At 41.9% G+C, this 23,644-nt stretch overlaps 1 protein-coding gene across 2 annotated transcripts in view; it reads left to right on the forward strand.

Moving 5' to 3' along the window:
* LOC116092976 (IQCJ-SCHIP1 readthrough transcript protein) overlaps nt 1–23,644 on the forward strand; it is a 764,408-nt gene that overhangs the window by 162,646 nt on the left and 578,118 nt on the right. Inside the window, exons 1-3 of one of the 2 annotated variants that reach the window (XM_031374059.1) lie at nt 5,729–5,841; nt 6,134–6,214; nt 15,020–15,155. In XM_031374059.1, coding sequence (XP_031229919.1) covers nt 6,147–6,214; nt 15,020–15,155 — 204 coding nt within the window. In that variant the 5' untranslated portion in view covers nt 5,729–5,841; nt 6,134–6,146. Of the gene's footprint in view, nt 1–5,728; nt 5,842–6,133; nt 6,215–15,019; nt 15,156–23,644 lie in introns of those variants that run through there. The other variant, XM_031374058.1, reaches the window with a different exon arrangement.

The raw sequence follows: 23,644 nt of genomic DNA on the forward strand, positions 1-23,644 counted from the left end.
AAAAAAAAAAAAAAAGAAAGAAAAACAAATTCGGACAAGGCAAAAAGGAATAAGTAAATTTGACAGTTGCTCATGGTATCTTTGGGCTCAGAAATGTGTTCCAGTTGAGATATAGGTAGATAGGTTGGGGCTATTTCTACTGATTAAGCTGATAATCTGCTGAGTAGGTCCTAGAACTTAAAACTTAATCCTGTTTTGTCTCTGCTTTTAATCACAGAAGGTGAGCATACTTTTTGATGCAAGGCAAGGACAAATTAGACTAATAGAGTATGCATTTGAAATAGCACTTCAAGAGAAATAAAATTAAAAATTTGCTCTACAAAAGGCAAAAGAGAAAGATAAATTATTTTACACATATTTAAAAATGAATGCTATTTAGCATACATGAGAATGCTATCCTGACTTCAACTTGAGGTCAAAGGCTTCAAGGGTTTATTTAACTTTAGCTTGTGATTTTTATAAGGATTCTAAAACATTAATATGTTTAGCTGATTAAAAAAAAACATGTTGTCAAGACAAAGGAAGAGAAAGTAGCCATCCTTTACTGGGGACTTACAATGTAGTCTCTATTGTCAAGGCTTAACAGGTGATTACTCATCCAACTCTGATTATGACCTTTGACATAGGCAGGATTATGGCTTTTTTTACAGATAAGAAAGGAGACACATAGAGGTTTCAGTAATTTATCTAAGTTACATATCCTCAGCTAGTGTGTAAAGAGGAGAGTGAAAGCTGGATCTGGAGGTCTCCTGAGCCCTCATGTCAGCAACCATCAGCTGAGTCCTCATGTATTGGCAACATGCATGGGTGTCTTGCATGGTTCTGGGCACCAGGAAAGAATGTTAGCATTCCTGGGGATACAAAAGTAGGTAAATGACAAGCTAGAGAGCTCTCCAGTCACATATACTACCACAAAGAAGTAAGCCTGAGTCGCTTGGGAAGAAGTAAAGGAATTTCAGAAGAAGGATAATGGCTTGTGTTAAATGCTCCATGGGATGGTCACTAAGGAGTAGCTAAGTTATGCCTCTGTTCCAGAAAGCAGAACATGGATTAGTGAACAGGATTTGCAGAAGCAGCCACGTTATTAAAACAGATGACAACCATTTTGAAATGCCAGCTGCAACCACACCAAAGCAGACATTTTGGCTAAGAAATGAGGTGACAGGTACAAAGAGCACCCTAGGAGAGAAGAGGTGAAAACACTCAAGATGTGGAAAATATCCCTGTAAGTGGAACACCTTGGGAGCCGGTTCTCTTTCTGTCTTTCCCTTGCCTTGTGAATCAGGATCCATCATTTAACCACCCAAGTCCCAGGATCCTGATGACATAAAATGAGATAACCCAGAAAAGATGACAGCTTCCTGCCAGCCCCCTTCCCTTTCCATCTGGATGGGTCTTCGGACAGGGCATCTCAGGTTTTGCCATGTCTGTTGTGCATGGCCTTGCCATGTCATCTACTGAAGGATGGTTTCTCACTGTTGATTAGATGAAGTTTCTGAGTCACACACACATTTGATTTTGGGTATTATTGTTATGCCTGGTCTCATAGTATGAGTAAATAAGAATGCAGAAACTTATTCATTATGAAAAATACCATGGGGTTTCCTCAAAATTAAACAGTAGAAGTTCCTTATGACCTAATTCCCATTACAAGATATATATCCGAGAGAAATGAATACAGTCTGTCAAGAGATGCTGCACTCTCATGTCGACTGCTGCATGACTCAGAATAACCAAGACCTGGAGACAGCCCCGGGGGCAGTGGACTGATAAAGAAAATGTGGCACACAGACAGAATGGAATATTATGCATCTATAGAAGAATAAAATCCTGTCATTATTTATAATATAGATAAGTTTGGAGACATTGTATTGAATAAGCAACCTGGATACTGAAGGAACTCTTTAGACCACTCATCTGTGTAATTTAAAATATTTGATCTCATGAAAGTGGAGAAATAGAATGGAAATTTCCAGGGACTGGGAAGGGAATGTTGTGGGGCAGAGAAATATAGGGGAATAGGTGCTGTAGTAGTTACTGTTAAATGGAAACAAGAGCTTTGTCACATGAGTGCTGGGATCTGATTTCTAGGCTCCATGGTAGCATGTCAAGCATTTTTAACAGCTGAGCCACCTATCAACCTTAAAATGTCCAAATTTCCTTTATTAGTTGAAAATAAACTTATATTAAAAAATCTTTTCTTAGAAACACTTTTACTGGCTATATGTAAACAGTAATGAAGATTTTAGCTTATCCTAGAAAGATTTTTTTCTACAGATGTTACAATGACATTAGGGCTACATCATACTTCTCTTGCCTGAATATTTAGAGTCAGAGAGAGAGAGAGAGAGAGAGAGAGAGAGAGAGAGAGAGAGAGAGAGAGAGAGAGAGAGGTTATAAAAATGTCCTGGTTCAAGCCCTACTGCAGACAAATTGAATCTGGGGCCCTGGAAGCAGCCTCTAAGAGCTCCCTTCAGGTGGTTCTGAGGGGGAGCTGGGGTGAGGACCAGTTTGTAGATACATCCCAGTCTTTGCAGTTCTTCAGCAAACTCCCCAAGCAGCCATATTCTCTGAGGAGGCAGAGCCTCTGTGATGTTCAGACCATACACTTAGTCAACCTGGCTGCATCCATTTTTCATTATTGATTCAAATGTAGGAAATGAACTCCAAAAGTTTTTTTCTTCCTTCCTAATTGACCACAGCTCCATATTAAATCTCTCACTACCACCAACATGTTAATTCCCCAGCTCTCGTCTCTCAGGGAGACATGAGCAACAGTGAAGTATGTGTGGGCTTATTCCCCAGCCCCAACACCAGTTTACTATTTCCCTTGTGCCATCCAGAGACCCAGAACAGCTAAACTCAGCTGTGAATGACCTTCCTGTGTTGTAGTTTGATGTGTTCTCAGGTGAGGGTGGAGTACTCTAAGGATAGGAATTGGCTCCCTTCGAAGCACATAGACAGGCACATGCAGGGAAGAGTTTCAAGTAAAACCATCTTTTTCCTAGTTGTCAGTGACAGAGAGAAGCAAATGCTATGGGCGCCAGACCCAACATTTAAATGGATTTCTTCGTACATTTGCATAAATTGTTGGAAATTTTTCCTGGTCTGCTTCCAGGCAGGACTCTGTCCTTGAAAACTGTCAGAGTTGATTGAAAAACCTGGGGTGCTTTCAGTGAGCAGATGAGGCATTTTGTTACAGCTGTAGCTGACTTAGGTGCCAATGTAAATCACCTCCACAATTCACAATGACCGTAAGCTAAGTGATCATCGTGTCATAGCAGTTGATTGGTTATTCCCTTTTGGAACATTACATTTATCCCAAACACTCAACGGCGTTTTGTGGTAGACAGTCAGTGTGAAGGACAGGGAAGCTACAACTCCACACTGTGTAAAACCAGCTGAAGGCATTTATATTCATATGTATACATGTGCATACATGTGCACACATACACACATACACACACACACACACACACACACACACACACACACACGGTCACAATAGAGCTTGGCAAGTGTCCAAAACCAGAGACAAGTAGTTAGTAATGCTATTAATTAGAAGGCTTCTTGGGAGACTATTATTTATGATAATTACATATTAACTTAAGTAAGACCTTAGTCTAGGTGCCTTTCTTAGTTGTAATTATTGAACTGGTCTCTCTCTGTCTCTGGTAGGGGCTTTGGCATTCTATGTTCCTGTGCTGCTATATAATTACTTGATGAACCACAGAAAAATACTGATGAGATGCACTAGCACTGGCCAGTTTAAGCCAATAAATGTTTCTCATTGCATGCATTGCAAGTACTCTTTGCCAATTTGCTAATTTGTAATTAATGGTATGCCTACTAGACTTAAATTTTTAAACACCCTTGTTATAAGGTTGCTGTGCTATGAGATTGCAAGATCATGAAGTGAGTCTTTGTGCTCACCTACTCTGGGTTGGGTTCATTTGTGTTTCCTCTTTAAAACTCACACACACACAATTATGTACATGCACATGCATAACACCCACCTAGACTGAAAGAATAGGGGCTATGGTTGGTGTTCTCACCATTTCAGCCACATGCGTTGAACTATTTCTGACCCACACATAGCTGAATAATAAAGAATCGACAGCAAATTCTGAATACCAATGACCCAGAATAAGAAAGAAAAAAAATGTTTCTTACCCATCAACAATCAGGCTGAGCCATAGCAGAGCTACTTTGGGCTCGTGGCACCACCTTGTGGCCATATAGAACATATCTGCCTTGTCATGTTTTCTCACTGTCACTGAAGGAAAGGAATATGTATGTGACCCTAGTGGGGTAGCTCTAGGACACTTTCCTCCTCTACATGTGTCTGTTCTTTCCTGCTCTCTCAGTCATGGTTCGCATAAATTTGGGTAGCTCCCTCACATTCCCTGCTCATCCCTGCATCAGTCTTAAACATCCTTCTACACTACACTACGCTACACTACCTGCACTACATCCTTTGCTTGCCTGAAGTGTTAGGTTTCATACTGGAGCTCCCCATACACTGGTGGCTTGTTACAGCTTGGTGGGTTACCACTGGCCTTTAACAAAACCTAGCCATGGGCTGGAGGGATGGCTCAGTGGTTAAGAGCACTGACTGCTCTTCCGAAGGTCCTGAGTTCAAATCCCAGCAACCACATGGTGGCTCACAACTATCCATAATGAGAACTGATGCCCTCTTCTGGGGTATCTGAAGACAGCTACAGTGTACTTACAAATAATAAATAAATAAATCTTTTTTAAAAAAAAAAAAACCTAGACACACAAAAATATCAAAGTATGACATACATTTTTGGTCCAACCACACACACACACACACACACACCACATCCCTTGTATGCACTCTATGGCTGATGTCCTAGTTTGTTTTTCTATTGCTATGACAAAGCAAGAACTAAAACCAACTTTCAACTCAGTTAACCAACCATCATTGAGGGATATCAGGCAGGAACTTAAGGCAAAAACCTAGGAGCAGGGACTGAAGCAGAGACCCTAGAACTAGAGGAATGCTGTTTACTGTCTTATTTCCAGGCTCATGGTCAGGTACCTTCCTTATATCTCCATGACTACCTGCCCAGGGATGGCACTGTCTGCAGTGGGCTGGACCCGTCCACATCAAGCATTAATCAAGAATATGCCCCCCTAATCTTGCCTATGGGCCAATAGGATGGAAGCATTCTCTGTTGAGGTTCCCTTTGCCCATATGAGTCTAGCTTTGTGTCCAGTTGACATAACAGCCAGCCAGGATCCCCAACAGGGCTATGAAAGTCCCACCCTCTAAACTACTATGAATTGGAGTCTCTCAAGCCTGATATCGGATCTTCCTGACAGTGTCTTGCAGGGAGCGAGTTGCAAGACACAGTGCCCATGCAGTTCTCTGCAGTGTGAGATGAACTCCGCCAAGCTTTAGATTTCCCAGCTACATTATGACCACAAAATTGTTTCAGTTCCTGTTTATTCCAAATAATCTCTTTATATACCTCCCATTTATCACTCACTTCTGCTAAACTGTCCTTTATTTTTGAAAATAGCCTTTGATATTTTCTACTTCTATTTTTGTTTTATGCGTCACTCTCACTTCTTATTCACCCTTCAAAACTCAGCCAAGGATAGTGTTCATACTGCCCAGTAGGCAAACAGGGAGGGACCATGTCTGCAAAAAGCTGTGGCCGTGGTGATTGTGACCTCAGAAAGAGCTTACAGGAGGAAAGGGCAAAGGGCCTTGGTAGTGGTATCTTTGAGGATGAATCAGGGGTAGAAATAAGAAGGAAAAGACAGCAAGGGATTAAAACAAGTCCTCTGGAACTACGCAGCCATCGCAAGGTGTGTACTCTTTTCAATGGGTCTAACCCTCTGGAAAAGGCCCACATTTCCTCTTTATTTATCCAAAAGGGTCAGTTTTCAAGCTTTAGTGTTTGAGTTGCAGAGATAAGTAGAAAAGAGAACAGAGATGGCAAAGGTTTGTTTCCAGAGCGAGGCCCCTTAGCACCCGTTTTTAGGATTTTGTTAATAAATCAACATCACCTTTTAAAAACCCATGTAAGTTAAAAGTATTATCACTGTGAACAATGGCTTTCCAGACTGAACTACATAGATACTCTCTTTCTCTTTCTAGTCACCAGCTGGCCATGGATATGGAGAATAACATTGAGAACTATCCCCTCAGCCTACAGCCCTTGGAGTCAAAGGTGAAAATGTAAGTTGTCACGTAGTTACAGGAAGCAGTTAGTTGTACAGGTGTGTGCCTGGGTGCTTGGGAACAAACTTGGAGCAGCGCGGCAGTACAGAATTATACATGTCTTTATTTCATGTCTGTGTGCTACAGGTTCAACCAGGGCCTAAAGAGCAACAAAGGTACCTTTGGCCCACACCCACCATTACTGACCATGGTGGGATGGACTTTTTGGAATTCCAGCTTACTGTTACTGTTTTTCCTTTCAAGGCTAGCACAAGTCTTTGTATCAGCCTTCATCCTTTCATCTCCCTGTTGGAGACATCGCCTTGCATGTACATAGACTGTTCTATAAAGCCTTTCTTCCTATTTCCATTCCCATCTCCAGTATTGGGGGAAATGACCCTTATCTTCCCTGCTCCCATGAAGTGGGTGATGCGGCTGCATAACCCCACCCAAGAAAGACCCACGTGACCCCCACTTCCTGTTATACGTGATTATCGTAATGAAGTGCTGATAACTATACAGCAACATTAGTAAAACGAAGCTGGTGAGCCCCAAAGGGAAGCAAATAGGAGAGCAAGTTATTAACCCTTTAAAGGTATTTTTAAGTAGGGAAAGGAGCTTTCAGATCCTCCTACCCAGAGTATTCCATTCACAACTCATTCTGGGATTCTTCCCCATTCAGAATCTCCCTCAGAGGCATAAATAAGAATCGTCAATGCTGGTGTGCACAATTCTTCTTCCCCTCTCTCCTTTCCAGTCCCATTAAAACTCTAAGATGTTTTAACACCCTCCGTTTAAATATGTTTGAACTTGAGAACCACGTATCATTTGTGGGGAAGCTGAAGGAAGTCACTCTGAAGAAGAATGCCTAAGGGTGTGCAGCTTTGAACAAAACGTCTTAAGGAATTTAAACAGGAACGGAATGACAGGTTTATAATGTCCTGCAGAGGGAAGAAAATAGCCATCCACGCCACTACAAATCTGTGCCTTCCATATACATCCTTAAGATTTCCACAGTACGAGCATCCCGCCTCCCCTTCATGATAAGGTCAGACACAGTTTCTGAACGGACCAAGTACCCTGCTAGGACGTCCTGACTGGAAAGACTCTGCCCCCTGAACTGCTTTCTGCAAGCAAGTGTCCCTTTCACCACAGAGCGTGCTGAGGTGCAGGCACAGGTTACTGGGTTATTAGAAATCTCATTAAGATGAGTACTGTTAAATGAAAAGGTGCTGTGAAGGGAAGCTGCTGTGTGGGGAAACTGAGAGTGCTTCATGGTAGAATTAAGTTAGGAATATACCTGGTCCTTTTTTTTTATCATCTCCAATATATCAAAACAGAGGAATGGGTGCTAAGAAGAGGAATAATTGGAGAAAAGTCATCTCTGGGTTTGTGAGTCCAGCCAGCTTTATGGCTTCCTGTTTGCTGGTCTGATGGAGGAGTCTCAGCTCAGTGAAGTATAAATGAATGCCTTTTATCTCTTGTAATAGCTCTGAGCCCCATTTCCAGTCACTGGAGGGGGATGGGGGCGAGAACTTCATCTTGCCCAGTAATGGAATTTGAGTCCTATCAGAGAGTTCACTCCAGCTCAGTGAGTCCTGTCTAATCTGGTTATTAAATTCCTAACTCCCTGGGCAGGTTGCTCATCTCCCTTACACACACATACACAGAAAGAGACAGGGAGAGAGAGGGAGAGAGGGAGAGAGAGAGAGAGAGAGAGAGAGACAGAGACAGAGACAGAGAGACAGAGACAGACAGAGAGACAGACAGAGAGACAGACAGAGAGATAGACAGAGTGAGAGAGAAGGAGGGTGAAGACAGAGACAGAGAGACGGAGCTCAGATCATATAATCGGTACCTTCACCCTATCTACTCCCACCTTCCTTCTCTCCCCTTCCTACTGTTCTTTCTGCTGCAGACTGTCCTACCCTCCCTTGTGCTAACCTCCCTTGTGCTAACCTCCCTTGTGCTAACCTCCCCGAAGCTGCCTAAGTCCCCCCACCAATGATCAGCATTCAGGCCTCTAGACCTTTGTCTCCTTTACGGTGGCTGGAAGGCTTGGAATCTTGGAGGATAGGACTACAGGATCTACCACAAGCCCTCACCAATGATATAGACTTCACCTCTCCATTGGCTGTGCCTCTTGCTTTTTTACAGATGTCTTTTATGACAACCTTCCTGCAAGACATTGGTATCTTCCCAGGAGAGGGCACATTCTTGCTTCCCAAGGGACAATGTTCTGGCATAAAGAGAACTGATATAAATGTGGCCTTTGTCTGAGCATTGAGGGTCACCCTCCAATGCCACAGGCTTTGTCTTAGGTTTTCCGGCCTCTGTTGGTGGTGACACTGTTAAACATTTGCAGATGAAAGAGAAAAGCAATGGTCATTTTATCATAAAATCTACCCTTCTAAGGCTTCTCTCTCCTCCCTGATGGAGAAGCACTGTAGGCTCCAGTGTAGGGGGTTACGTGGCTAACAATAAGACCTGAAAACCTAGTGTGGAGAGAGAGGCCTTGGTAGACAGAACTCCAAATGTAAGAGACAAGCAAGAAGAGAACTTCTTTTGGTGTGGGCAGCCTGTCCTGTGTAGTCCAGTGAGTGTGAACCCCAGCATGGAGTGTGGGGCAGCACAAGATCCCTTCAATTGGCTTCTCACAGTCAAGGCACTGTGAGAAGGAAAGCATTTGAAAGAAACTGAGAAGGAGACCACAATGCAGTAGGGCAAAGCCAGAAGAAAGAAGCAGAGGCACGAACAGGTGACAAAAACTGTGAGAGTGTGTGTGTGTGTGTGTGTGTGTGTGATCATGATTATGTGACTTGGCTCACAAACACACCTGGTAAGACGTCATTCTGAGTTTTAGACTTGAAAGATCAATGGACTCTGTCAAGAGGGGAAAGAAGTCAGGACCACAGAGAATTTATGGAAGGCATTTGGGGAAAATGAAAGGTAGGTTCCTCACATATCAGGAGAAGGGAAGCACCCAGATGAAGGATGCCAGCCCAGCTTGGGGAAGAAAGCTGAGTGTATTCTGACCACAGGCTAGAATGATCTGTGGGCAACAAATGAGTGTTGGTGCCCTGTGGAAAAAACGAGCTACCTCTCAGTCCTCTGAACATCATCCTTCATGTCTGGGCCAGTTAACACTTTATAAGTCACTATCTAAAAAATCCTCCTAATTTAAACTATTACTTATGCTTTGACAATATTTTCTGATAGAATAACATGTGGATATATTGAACATCAATCATTTTTTCATTTACAAATATTTTTGACAAAATTGAATAACTTGTGAGAGAAAAAGACTCCTGTTGAGCTTTCAGAATTTGTGAAAACATTTCATAAAAAGCTTGGCTGAATCACATTGTTAAAGCATTGTATCTACCTCGTTGTTCTAGTTAGTTTATATCAACTGACCCACCTAGGGTCACTGAGAAGAGGGAAGATGGAGGAGGACTTGCCTTCATCAGAGTGACCTGTGGGATCATTTTATTGACTAGATTCTTGACCCAGTTCGATGTCTGTTGGTGCCACACATTGGCAGGTGGTTTTGAGTTATAAAAATCAAACAGAAGAAGCCAGGAGAAACAACTTAGTAAGTGGTAGCCTCCATGTTCTCTGCTTCAGTTCTTGCTTCCAGGTGCCTGCCTTGAGCTCCTGTTCCGATTTCTCTCAATGATGTCATATATATATATTTTGCCATAAGCCAAAATAAATAAATCTCTTTCTCCCAAAGTTGCATTTGGTCCATATTTTATCACACCAACTAAAACATGACTACAGCCCAAAGTGTAGTTATGGGAGATATGTAGGGGTGGGATGCTGCAGAGAACAAACTTGGGAACTGAGCAATTTAGATTCAAACCCCAGTCCAGCTCTCACCTACCATATGGCATTAGGAACCCTGGAAACCTCTGTCTAGCACTGCACTCCTTAAAACATTCTAACAGGATCTTTTTTTTATTAGGTATTTTATTTATTTACATTTCAAATATTATCTCCTTTCCTGGTTTCCCCTCTGAAAACCCCCATCCCCTCTCTCCTCCCCCTGCTCACCAATCCACCCACTCCCACTTCCCTGGCCTGGCATTCCCCTACATTGGGGCATCGAGCCTTTACAGGATCAATGGCCTCTCCTCCCATTGATGCCCAACAAGATCATCCTCTGCTACATATGTGACTGGAGCCATGGGTCCCTCCATGTGTACTCTTTGGTTGGTGGTTTAGTCCCTGGGAGCTCTGGGGGAACTGGTTGATTGTTATTTTTGTTCCTCTTAAGGGGTTGCAAACCCTTTCATCTCCTTGGGTCCTTTCTCTAGGATCTTAATGACCCTTCTGGGAGAGCATCAGAGAAAAATGTTTAGCCTCGTATCTTCCTTACACACATGTATTTTTTCCAAACATATTTATATGCCTACGTTGTCCTCAAAGCAAAGCCTGTGGTATTTCCAGGAATCCAGAATAGCACATATGATTTGCACACAACCTGAAAATGTTATGTCTTTTGTTTTCTTAAGTAATAATAATAGCCTGTTTGTCAGGTGTCAGGCTAAATGGGGTGTGTGCACATCTCATCAGTTGACCTCTTGAAATAATTAGAAAGAATTTATTATTATGCTCTTATTGTGGAAGAACAAAATGTAGGCTAAACTGTTTAGCATTTTGCTTAAGGCCACAGCTAATGAGAAGTAAAACCAGGCAAGAACATCTATCAGGCCAAACACACTTCCTCGTGAGATACAACGTTTTCTTTAAGCTATTTTTACAACATAGTATTAGAAAAATACATTTGTTAATGAGCTACTCATCATTATACTGGAGCGACCAAGACAGTGATGTATATATGTGAGTGATCATTGCTCCAGGATTTTTAGTCTCGTGGGAGGAAATTGGACTTGCTGAGGAAATGACACAGTCTGATGGGCTTGTTTTTCAGTGTTTTATACTGTCTTGAGGGAACATTCCTCTGGGTTGGACTCCTCGCTTCCTACATGCCACATATCAGAAGAATTCTCTTCCTAATGAAAAGAGCATTACAGAATTAAGACCCACATTGTCCAAACTGCGAGGGAGCTGTCCTCACAGCCCTCTAGCTTCACCCCCTTTGCCATGGCCTTCTGTCTGATATTTACCCTCTTTTTCATGTCTTTTCTGCTACCTCAAATCCACCCTCTGAGACCCATTTCAAAGCCCCACACTACTCAAAACCTTCCCTGAGCTTCTCAGCCCTCCTACGGAAGCTTTCTCCTCTACTCGCAGCTGTCAGGCTAGCTGGTGGCAATGAGGATGGTCACCACTGTCAGCCCCTGCTCTCAAACAGATGGAAATAAACTGATTAAGGCAGAAGCAGCGAATCACACGAAAAGGGTGAAATAAGAACTGAGGGCCAAAAAGTGACTTCAAAGGATGTTCAGCTTCTGTTACAAGTCACTTAGGAGTAAATGATATTCACTCCCAGATTTCAACCAATTTTAAATACATTATATGATGTCATTGCTTAATTTTAAAAATAAAAATGTCAAGGCAGCCTGTCTAGAACATACTTTGCATCCATAAGAGAGACTCCCGAGTTGGAATTATAGTAAAGTTAGCATGAGAAACTTAGCATGGTGCCTGTGACTAGTGGGTGAGAAGTGACTTGGTTCTCTTCTAATCCCCTCTTCCAGAAATTGCAGATAGTATTAGTGATGCTTAATATTAGAACACACATGTTTGAAGGCCATGCTGGAGGTATAACGACAATGAGTAGTGTTGGATAAGAACACTTCTCTCAGGTCCAGAGACCGTTAAAAAAATAGTGTCATAAATTAGTATAATAGTATAATATGACATAAATGGCCTGTTATTTTTAACCTCTGAAGTAAGTTTAATGGCATTATCTAATCTGCAATGTAGTCTTTAAAACTTTAATTATTAAGATCAAGAATAATATGCTTTCAGCTACATATAGCTGTTTCTGATGTACATAATAGCTATACATCAGGTGTTCAAAAATAAAATGTGTTAATAAATTAAGAGGGCATAGAAATGTTTTAATACACATTTTAAAAAATGAAATTCTTTACTGTGTGTGTATATTCATACAATTCAAAAGATAGTCAATGTTGCTATAGTATTTTACAATGGAAGAATATATCTGTCCACTTAAAAGAAATGAATTCTTTCTTAAGAATTCTGCTTTCTTAATCTTTGATGTAAAAAAAAAATTAGTATGTTGCCCTCTGGGTTCCATGGAATTAAGAGGGAAGGGGGATGTTTAACAAAGTTCCTTACTTTGGGCTTGTTCCACTTTGTTTGAGTCGCTAAAGAGCTACATCGCCCCCTGGTGTTCAACATGCTAAAGTGTAATAAGCTTCAAAAAGTACATTTTCTTTATTTTCTGAATGATAAAAGTAGTTTTTTGTTTGTTTGCTTGCTTGCTTGCTTGCTTGGAACAAATGGTAGGGAAGAATGCCTTAGAGTCTTATAAACTCTCAGTTTTTGTTTTTTTTTGTTTTTTTTAAATAGGCCATCTTTTGAGACCTAAATGACTAGGTTTATCCAGAGTGCTCCTGAAGTGTCAGCTGAGTTCTGGAAGACCCCCACCCCTGAACTTCAGATCATGTGGTTCACGAATATCCAAAAGTTTTCAGCGCTCTAATAAAGGGTGCCCCAGAGGAAACGGCGAGATCCACAGCCATCTGTAGGACTTTAAAATTATGTTTAAAACCTTAAACCCAAGAAAAAATCAACAAGGGTACATTTTGTTCAAGAAGCAGGCAATAAAACAGTGAGCAATTATCACTAGAAAGTGTCAGTGCCTGTGGAAGGAAGGACTCAGCTGTGTGTGGACAGCCCTTGTCTTATAGTTCCTAGTGCTGGGAAGAGGCACCGCACACAGGAACTCTAATAAAGGGAAGCATCTCATCGGGGCTGGCTTACAGGTTCAGAGGTTCAGTCCATTATCATCATTGTAGGAAGCATGGCAGTGTGCAGGTAGACAGGGTGCTGGAGAAGGTACCAAAAACTCTTCATCTGGATTGGCAGGCAGCAGGAAGACAGGAGAGAGAGACACTGAGCCTGACTTGAATATTTAAACCTCAAAGCACCCCCCACCCCCGATGACACACTTCTTCCAGCGAGACCACACCTCCTAATAGTGCTACTCCTTGGTAATACAATATATAATGTGTGTGTGTGTGTGTGTGTGTGTGTGTGTGTGTGTGTGTGTGTATGAACATGCACATGCCTATGGGAGCCATTCCTATTCAAAGCACCACATCCCTTAAAAATCTTTCTTGAGAATTCTACACAAACCCACAAAGAACATAAAACAAGAAGAGAAATCTGGCCTCTAAGCATAAGCTGCTATGCTTAAGCATCATTGTTTCAGGGAATTGGCCTCTGGATCCAAGGCATTGCTTTCTGGAATTTTCCTTGAGTATTATAACTCATAAAGCCTTAATTAATTCAAGTTCAATAATATGATGACATAGCTTGCTCTTTATATCCCCTGGCTACTGAGAATTGATGGTCTTAGAGGAAGAGGCATCGGTTTGTTCACATGCCAGTAACTTTATTGAATCAGTTTGTATGGAAGAAGAGAGGAAGGCCTGGTGTTTCTAGGAATTGAACAGAGGTAGCGAAGGATGCACATATTTTATTATCTTATAATACTGAGTCCTCGCAGTTGGTATGTACATCAAAATGCCAAAGAACCTCTTCAGTATGCTCAGTAACTACCCATGAACTCAGATATTAAAGCCTGAGGTTGGAGCCAATGGTCCATGAAAAGTTCTGTAACTTCCACACAGGAGCAGGAAAGACACCTATGTTTTAGAAAGTTTTTTTTCCCTGATATTAACCACAGGTTCAACAACAACAACAACAACAACAACAACAACAACAACAAAGCCCCAAACCCAAAAGCTTGGTGTGGAAATGCATGCCTTTGGTTTAGGACACAGAGGCAGGCAGATCTCTGAGTTCAAGATCAACCTGGTTTACTAAGTGAGTTCCAGGGCAGCCAGAGCTACACGGAGAAACCCAGTCTCAAAACAAAAACAAAAACTAACAACCAAAAACAAAAAAACAAAACCAAACCAAAAAAACAAACAAAACCAAACAGAATATCCCCTAATTATCCATTACTTTAGTGTCTTAAATAGCACAGGACGCTTTTGGGAGTTTCTTTACTACCTGTGTCCCTTCTACAGTATGTTAAGTAAATGACTGTAATGTTCTTGTAGTCTTGTCCCCATATCAAGGCCACCAGACCACAGAATCTGGCCATGCAGACACACTGCCCAGTGTTGTGAATGCCAACCCCCACCTCCCCAACCCCCGACCCCTTGAGGTCTGTGTGAGTAGAATTCCAGAAATGTGCTCTGTGGTCTCTGTCCAGAGCCTATCCATGGAACCTCTAAAATCATGCATTGGATGAATAAATATGTAATCACCCACTTGTCTATTTTTTCTCAAAGATGAGAAATTAAAACACAGACACACACACACACAAAAAAAAAAAATTTAGTGTATGAGCCAGTTTGACTTTGACTGATGTGCATTCTTTTCTCCCCTGACTAAATTTGAGTTTTAAGGCTGAGTTTGCACAGTTAAGTCTGAGAAAGGTGATCCAATTGGTTCTGTTGCTGTTTTGCTTTGTTTTCTTTCATTTTAAAATCCAGTCTTGGTGGCCAAAATGGAGCTAAAGCCCAAGTGCCTTTTTCTTTGAGCACAATCTATCTTCCAGTTTCTCTATCTCTAAAACCAATCCCCGCCCCCGTGCCTTTCGGAGTGTGTGGGTGAAGGCTGGCCGTGACATATTGCTGGGTTTTTCTGCAGCATTCAGCGAGCATGGCGAGAGTACTTGCAGAGGCAGGACCCCCTGGAGAAGAGGAGCCCATCCCCACCTTCTGTCTCTTCAGACAAGCTGAGCAGCTCTGTCAGCATGAACACCTTCTCCGACAGCAGCACACCCGTGAGTGTCTTCTGGCGGCTTGCTTGGACTGGCATTGCACTGCGTATTGATAGCCCAGGCTCTGGTTCTAAGAAAAGATCTTGAGGTGGTTTGTGAAGGTGTGTGTGCAGGGGGTTGTGGAGGGGGTTGTGTTGCTTATTTGCTACATGGGAGCGCACAGTGAGGCTCTTGACATGGTAAGACTAAGACAAGATTCATAAGCCAAAGGTGAACTCACTGCGTCCACTGAGAGGGAATTTTGTGCGATGTGGGTGCGCCCCCTCACTCATTTCTTATGGTGTGTTTTCGCTGGTATGTGCTTAGGTGATACTCGTCTGGTTTGAGAGTCAGCTTCGTTATTAGGATTAGAAAGAGAACTTTGGGCAGGAAAAGTTGATCACAGACAGACATTGCTGAAATGGATTGAGTGTGTCGGCGGCTAAATGGGTTACACAGGCCGTTCCTGAAAGGACTGCCCACTGGGCTTGGGGAAACCTGCTGCTCCTGTAGATGCAGGACAGATGTAGATAAGTGCTGCTCTCCCGAAGTCCAGAGTTTTAAGTGATGTCAACCATTAAGAAGTTTTGAAAGGGGAACATATGGTTTTGCACACTGAAATCGGTCAGCCGTTTAAAAATTCTCCAGAATGGGGTTATGGAATGAAGGCATCTGCTACAAGCCTGTGTTTTATAAGCACTAAATGTGTTTGTGTGTGTGTGTGTGTGTGTGGGTCGTCATTTGGCTCTTTTAAATCAGCGAGTTTCGCCACTGTGATTTGTTTATTTATAAATAGTCACCGAAATGATATAAAAAGTTGGGAAGAGGTAATTATGTAAAGTATATTATTAAAAATATTCCTCCTATAATTTGCTGTCATATTTTTTCAGTCACATAATGAGATCAGACCAAAGTTACTTTCTTTGCAATCTATTCAGAAGACTGCATGGCTTGGCATTATTACCTGATAGTTTAATGCAGATATGAGTTGGGTTTTGTTGTTGTTGTTGTTGTTGTTGTTGTTGTTAGTTTAGTTTGTTTTTAGAAGAAAGAAAAGGCTGGGTTTACAGCTGTGAAAGTAGAAGAGGTAGATCTATTTTTAACTGACCCAACAACTGGTCATTTTGAGAAAGGGCTCCCTGTCACCGGCCTCCCAGTCACTAGAGGGCGCCTGTGAACCACACTGGAAAATGCTGGGCCTCCGAGTTGGGCAGAGCTTGGTTTATGAGTAAAAAAGAAAGTGAAAACTGAGCTCTTAGGATGCCTTTGCAATAGAAAATGCAATTAAATGATTGTGAAGAGTCTATGAAACTCGATTTCAGAAATCATTTTTGTCTGTGAGTTAGGGATTCAGATTCAAACTGCCCCTGTATTGTAGCCTGCTTCTCAATCTGTGGGTCGCGACCCCTCCAGCAACCCTCTAGCTTCAAAACTATTTACAGTAGCAAAATCACAGTTATGAAGTAACAACGAAGATAAGTTTATGATCGGGGGTCACCACGACATGAGGAAGTATATTAAAGGGTCGCAGCATGCAGAAGGTTGAGAACTGCTGCTCTAAAGGTCTCAATTAAGGCTGCCACGCTGAGTCTGGTGACTCGCTGTGTGTGTGTGTGTGTGTGTGTGTGTGTGTGTGTGTGTGTGTGCGTGTGTGTGTGTGTGTGTGTGTGTGTGTGTGTGTGTGTGTGTGTGTGTGTTCTTCAGTCTTTGAGAGTTGTTGAAATCTTAAAATGCATCCTAGCCTCTTACTGCCCTGCTCCTTCAATCCTATCACCTCAAGTGTTTTGGGTAAACACTTCAGTAAATGATTGTTCTCCTGGGCTGGTGACTCATCCAGTTTATCTGTGTCTGCTCCTGGTGCTGAGTCCTCTAAACCACCCAATCTCCTGAGCTCCCTGAATCTTTTTCTAACAGGGAGCTTCTGTTGTCCAAACTTTCCCCTGTCAACTGGCTTTTTCATAAGATGTATCTGACCTGATAGTTACTCTGCTGTCATCTCTCAGCTATGTGGGTTGAGGAACAAAGAAATTTCTAAACTTGTACAAAACATAAGAGTCAAACATGTTTTCCAAAAAGTCGTTATTGCAATCCACTATCAGAAAGCAAGCAGAGCCTGCTCAGAGTTCTAATAGAGGCCATTGATTATATTGATGACGTTGATATTAGTGATGTTCATCATGTGACACCAACTGTACAAAATAAGACAAAAGAGATATACACAAAATGTAAGACATGAGCAATATTAGATGTTGAACTGTTTCCAAGATGCCAGGCAGTCAGGAAGGCAAATATCCAAGACTTAATTGTATTCTCTCAATGCTGGGCATCAGGCCTATGAAGGTCTACGAGTATTCTACCACTGAGCTATATCCCTATCCTACAAGGCATAATTAAAAAAAAAAATCTGTGCTTAGTGGCTTGAAATCAATATAACTGGATAAATGTTCTTTTATATTCCATGATCATCACTGCAGCAGGGTCTTTTGGGGCTTGCAGCCCACATAAAAACAAAATAGAAAATTAGTCTGATTTACTTTGAGAAACCTGCCAAATACACAGCCCTCTACCGCTCTCAGGAAGCCCACATTGGAGGCTTGGTTTCCCTGTCTATGAGTTGGGCTCAATTTTATACAAGGCATAGAATGGCCCCTGGTTTAACACAAAGTAAATCTGTCTTAACGGCAGCAGGTTCCACAAATGACCAACAAAATCACTGAGAGCTTTGGTGCTGGAAACCGTCAGGCACATTGTAGTATCCCTTTCTTACTTTTGCAAACCTTCAGCAGAAGCCCAATGCCATTGCCCTGTGGGAGAGCCCCTAGGCCTGACTTGTGCTTCTCTTGTAGTTTGCCGAAACTCTTGTTGTTACTGCCTAGGCCATCATCCGTTTTCTTGACTGGCTTGTCTTGTCTCTGGAGCTGTATCAGCTGCTCTGCACCCACACACTGTCACAGCTTCAGTTACTATCTGTCCCAGCTGTGCATCACATAGGAAACCAGTTCCTTGATCCAAACCGAATCCTCCCACAGACTTGAGAACGGCTCTTCTGAGTGCTTCTGTTCATTGTTTTGGCAGAACACAGTGGTTAATACAGATCCCAGAATGTGTCTGCTTTAAAAATATGTAACAGCAGGCGTGTTCAGGCATGAGCTGTCAACTTCTGCTTTAGAAGAACTGAAGATTGGTTGCATCCCTGGCTCTTGGCTAATATTTCTCATGGGTTACCTCATTCGGTCCTCTCAGTGTCCATGTGAAGGAGACACAATTATCTACATTTTGCAGAAGATGGAAATGAAACTTGAAAGATGGGTAGCTACCCTTGGGTTATGTACTGGGCCAGAGCTTGCTCACTTCCATCTTCTATCATTTCACACTGCTTGAAAGCAAGCCTTCATTTAGGCATGCTCAAGCAGGAGGGGTAGCAATCAGCTAATGCATTTGTAAGACTACGATTTGATAGCTCTAAACAGTGAATGAAACAGTTGAAAAAAAAAACCCATTTGATTTTATAAATTGCCTTATTCCGTGCTCTTTGATTAAAATCTCAAACATCAGCTATTCAGTGCCAAATTAAAGAGCAACAGGAGGGGAGATAATATTAAGTTATGTTAGCAATTTGCATATTAAGTGCCCTCATACTGAAGTGTATCATGTGGTAACTGGAAAGTTTGGGTTTAGAAATAAGGAGTTTGAATAGCAACTGTAGTTGGGGAATGAAATGGTAGATGTCAAAGTGAGAAGAAAGTTAAGTTTTCTAAGTTTTCTATGCATTGTTTTGCAAGAACAACAGTGGTGATGCTATGCACGTTTTATTTGTCAGACTTTCATGTGAAGGTACCCTACCTGTGGTTCTCAGTTCTAAAGGATTTGTGATTTGTCTAGTAGGACACAGACTCTGAGGCTGGTAACCTGCACAGAAGTCGATAGCATGTATTCATTCAGACAAAGGCAGAAAACGCTGAGGTTTTAGCAGTGTTTAATCCCATTTGGCTTGACTTGGTTGCCAAGATCCTCTTGCCCTTCTAGCCTTGGCCACTTCCTCTGGGTAGGTGTCATGCCACCTTCCTGCCTGTAAGAGGCAGTGTGGTACAGGGACTGAGACTCTGGTCTGATAAAACCATGTGACTAAAATAGGGGTCCCCACTGTTTCCTTGAGTCTAAGACATCACTTGAGAAGTCCTTCTTCACCCGCCTCACAGGTGGTTGGGATTGCTATGAAGATTAAGTGGCACGCTGTCTGTAAAACTCAGCACAGAATGCGCTCTCCCCTCCCCCCGAGGTTCTCAAAAAATGGTTGAATCTGTTCTTGATAATATTCAGTGCGCTTATCTCATTTCCATAGCATTGTTGAAAACTTGTACACTACAGGGAGGGAGTTTTTGACTTGGTACTGACTGAGATTCTCCAAACTAACCCATCAGAATCGGCTTGTCCTAGAATGAACATGTGTATGTATGTGTGCATATGCGTGTGTGATCTCTACATTACAATAAGTGTACATTATTAAGCCTGTATTTTAGTGTTGTTCTTACCCAAGCCTTTGACTTTCTGGGAATGAAACAAAATTTTAGTCTTTGTGTCTGCATGAGTGGGCATCTCCTGAGAGACCATACTTCACACGTCGTGGAGGAGTTGCAGATTGTTCTCTTTCCAGTAGACTATGAGACCCTTGTGCGTGGGAATGAGGGGTTATCTCCACCCCAGCAGCTGCAGAAAGCCCAGGTCCAAGGTATCACCTCATTCCAAGGGGTCACCTCAGTCCCAAGCAGGAGGACTACAACAGGAGGATTACAGTTCTGAGCCAGTTCAGAGAAAAAGGGTTTAGGCCACCTGAAGGTCCTAGTGTCTCATTTGTCCTGGAGAAAGGGGCAGTCAGCTCTTTTGATGATGAGCATTGTTATAGTGGCCCTGGCTTTTAGCAAGAGTCTCTAAACATTCATGGATTCAATAGATTCTCCAAAGCTTTCCAAACACTCCAAACGTCAACAATGCCCCTGAAGTCAGAGATACAGCTAGTCTTACATCACTTGGGATTATTACTCGTTTTGGAACTCTAATATCTAGACTTTAAGTACACCAGGAGGAATCTGGTGACTAAAGGGATTTGCAGCCAAGCAATGCCCACTCAGGGGGAAAAGCATACCGGGTCCTAAAAGAGGCTTTTCAGTGACCCTTTCCAATATAATTTCAAGTGTTTTAATGGTAGAGAATGCAAGCCTTGTGTATGTTTAATAATTTAATAACCCAAATTTTCCAGGTCAGGGGCAAGTTATAGGCTTGTATCCAGCTTTTACAGATTTAGGCCCCTTGAGTCTTAGTGTTTCAGTATCCAAATTTCTTCTTCAACCCTGTGTCTGAGACTCCCCCCCCCCCCCCCCCCCCAACAGCACAGAGAATAGAACAACCATATGAAATAGGGGAGGGTTCTTTTTGCTTTTTGTTTTTTGTTTTTTCAAGTGTTTCTCTGTGTAGCCCTGGCTGTCCTGTAACTCACTCCATAGACCAGGCTGGCCTCGAACTCAGAAATCCGCCTACCTCTGCCTTCTAAGTGCTGGGATTAAAGGTATGAGCCACCACTGCCTGGCAGGGAAGATTCTTATATAGAGAGAGCAGACACAGTTCTCTTGAAATCTGACTGATAGAAAATTAATTCGCAAAGTTTCAGAAATTATTTTGATAATAAATAACAATGTATGACAGTGTGCAAAAAGATATTTTGTATAAAAATGTCTTCACACATTTCCCGTTAAGTCTTTGAATACTCACAGACAATACAGATTCTTTCCCCCAAGATTTCTGAACTTTATCATTTGAAGATATTTTTTCCTCTGGCAGGCTTTAAAATATGAGCAAGCTGTTTAGGTTTGGGGTTTAAAAAACTTCAAGGCTCAGGGAGCACTGAGGTGGAAGAAGCAGGGGAGCACTGTGGTGGAAGAAGCAGGGGAGCACTGAGGTGGAAGAAGCAGGGGAGCACTGTGGTGGAAGAAGCAGGGGAGCACTGTGGTGGAAGAAGCAGGGGAGCACTGTGGTGGAAGAAGCAGGGGAGCACAAGAGTATTAAGAGCCAAAGGATCAGGAATTCTGCTGTGAGATTTTTATCTCCTAGATATAACAATAAAGCTATGTTACTTCAACAATATGGCCACTCAAAGAAGAAATGAACAATAACAACACCAATAGACATGTGAATATGGAAGATGAACTTCTCATGGGGCCTCATCTCTAGACAAAGGACTACAGGCAAGTTATGACAGCTGAAAGATGGAGAATTAGTCTCCCCTAGAGACGAGACTCTAATGGTCATCCCAAAATCATGTAAGTACAAGCAATACTAAACTGACTTAACAGGCTGCATGTGAATATTTATGGATAAGCATACATATACCAATAATAATTAAGAAAGCAGGGGCCATATTTGAGAGGACATGGGATGAGTCCTGGAGGGATATGATGTCTTCTTCTGGCTTCCACAGGTACTAGGCATGGATGTGATTCACAGACATATATCCATGCAGGCAAAAGCCCATATAAATAAAATAAAATAATCATTGTGATTGTTAATAATACAATTTTAAACTTAAAACAGATATTTAAGAAACAAGAAATAAATAAAAAAATTTAAACTGCTAACCCTTAAATAGTGACTGATGTACAAAAGTGTGACTTCATTGATCACTGACTTGTTTACTCTCCTAATATAATGAAAATGCCTTTCATATCTGGAAGCTACTATCAAGGCCTATATGTGAGTGGCAGAACACCAGTCACCAAGTACCGTGCCTTCAATAAACACGGTTACTGCCATGGTCTTATCCCTGCAGCTTAAGTGACAGAAGATGGTGGCTCTTTGTCTTACGTGCACACCAAGCCCTCATTAACATTGCACCAGACTTCACCAGATCTCATGAAGAAGGTGCTAGGGTCCAAAGAGAAGTGGGATGTGGGGAGACTGGATGCTTTCCATGCTCATAGCTACTTTCTTTGGAAATCATTTGGTCCCTGGGTTCTCTAGGCTTGGCTATTATAACTGAGATGTCTGTGGTGGGATAAGAAGACAGAGTTACTCACATCCTGATTAAACCCACCTTGTTAATTCCACACTCTTTCTACAAGTCTCTGAGGACCTATTGTGTGCCCTGCTACTGTTGTAATCTTAGTTCAACCCACAGAACATAGATGGACAACAGATCGCTGCAGCAACATGAGGTTTATTGCTCATCCTCGCAGGGACAGGCAACCTCGAACTCAGAAAGCACACATCTCTTGTACTTTACAGAGGGCAGATTTCTGCAACAGGGCTAGCTGGCTTACTCTGGTTGGTAGAACACAGGACGAAGGATCTCATCAGGCATTGGTTGGCTTGCTCAGGGAACTGTTCTTGGCTTAGTCAGCCAATTTTCCCTATCCAGCTCTGCACCTGGCCTTGAAAAGTCCCTGGGAAGGGGCTGAGTAACTAGGTGGTAGGGGGATTGTAGTCAGCAAGGTCAGGGTGACAATTTGTGGTTTCTTTCGAAATTTACCACAGGGAGGGATTGTGGGGGTTCTTTCAAGATCAGTTCTTTCTTGTTTTGTCTTTACTTAGCTTAGTCAGAATGGCCTGATCATTCTGTCTCAACATTCTGACCACCAAAGCTTTGTTTTTACAACATATCCTTGGCTATCTCTGAAACACAGCTTCTTAGTGCTTCTCAGAAAGCACTTAGCCACATGGCTGAAGCTGCTGCTTGCTACTGTAAAACTTTGTTTCCACACTGCCTGCTGCTTACAGGAGCCAGAACATGACTCCCTTATTTCACTGTGAAACTTTATTTCTACTTTATTTGTTTTTCACTTTATTATTTCACTATCACACTAGGGCACTGGGACACAGTGATCATCACGAAACTGAGCAAACCTTACAGCTTGTATACCTGCCCAGAGTCTGTATAATTCCCTAGGCATGATTGACAGTTCTTGTAACATACATACTAGTAACTTAAGGGAGATACTTGGATTTCTTTTTATTACTTATATGGAAACTTGAAATATTTTCTTATTAATAAAATCTAACTGCCACCACATCTTCTAGGGTAGACTTTTCCAGAACCTAGTACCAGAAATAGTACTTTTTTATAGATATTAGCAGTTGTTACTTGGAAGGAAGATGAGATAGTCAATTTATTCACCACAGGACTTTGTACATATCTGCTGTGTCATCACAGACTTGAATGTGCAAAAAGAGCCACTTTCCCATATTTCCGAGCTTCTTTCTCCATGAAATACACTATTAATTTTATCTTATCAGAAAATTGATCCATGGAACTCAGTGGCTCAATACTATTATTAATATGAGTTGAATGGTGCATTGTGTAATACTTCTACTTAAAACTTTGGCATCCCCCCTTTATAGACCTATATTATAGAGCTATATTATACAAATGAAAGTTTTATTTAGTTAGTTTGCACATAAAATGTTTTACATTAACTGACTCATAGAATGTATATGAATATATATATATATATATATATATATAT

Source organism: Mastomys coucha, unplaced genomic scaffold, assembly GCF_008632895.1.
Source record: "Mastomys coucha isolate ucsf_1 unplaced genomic scaffold, UCSF_Mcou_1 pScaffold16, whole genome shotgun sequence".
Classification (NCBI taxonomy): domain Eukaryota; kingdom Metazoa; phylum Chordata; class Mammalia; order Rodentia; family Muridae; genus Mastomys; species Mastomys coucha.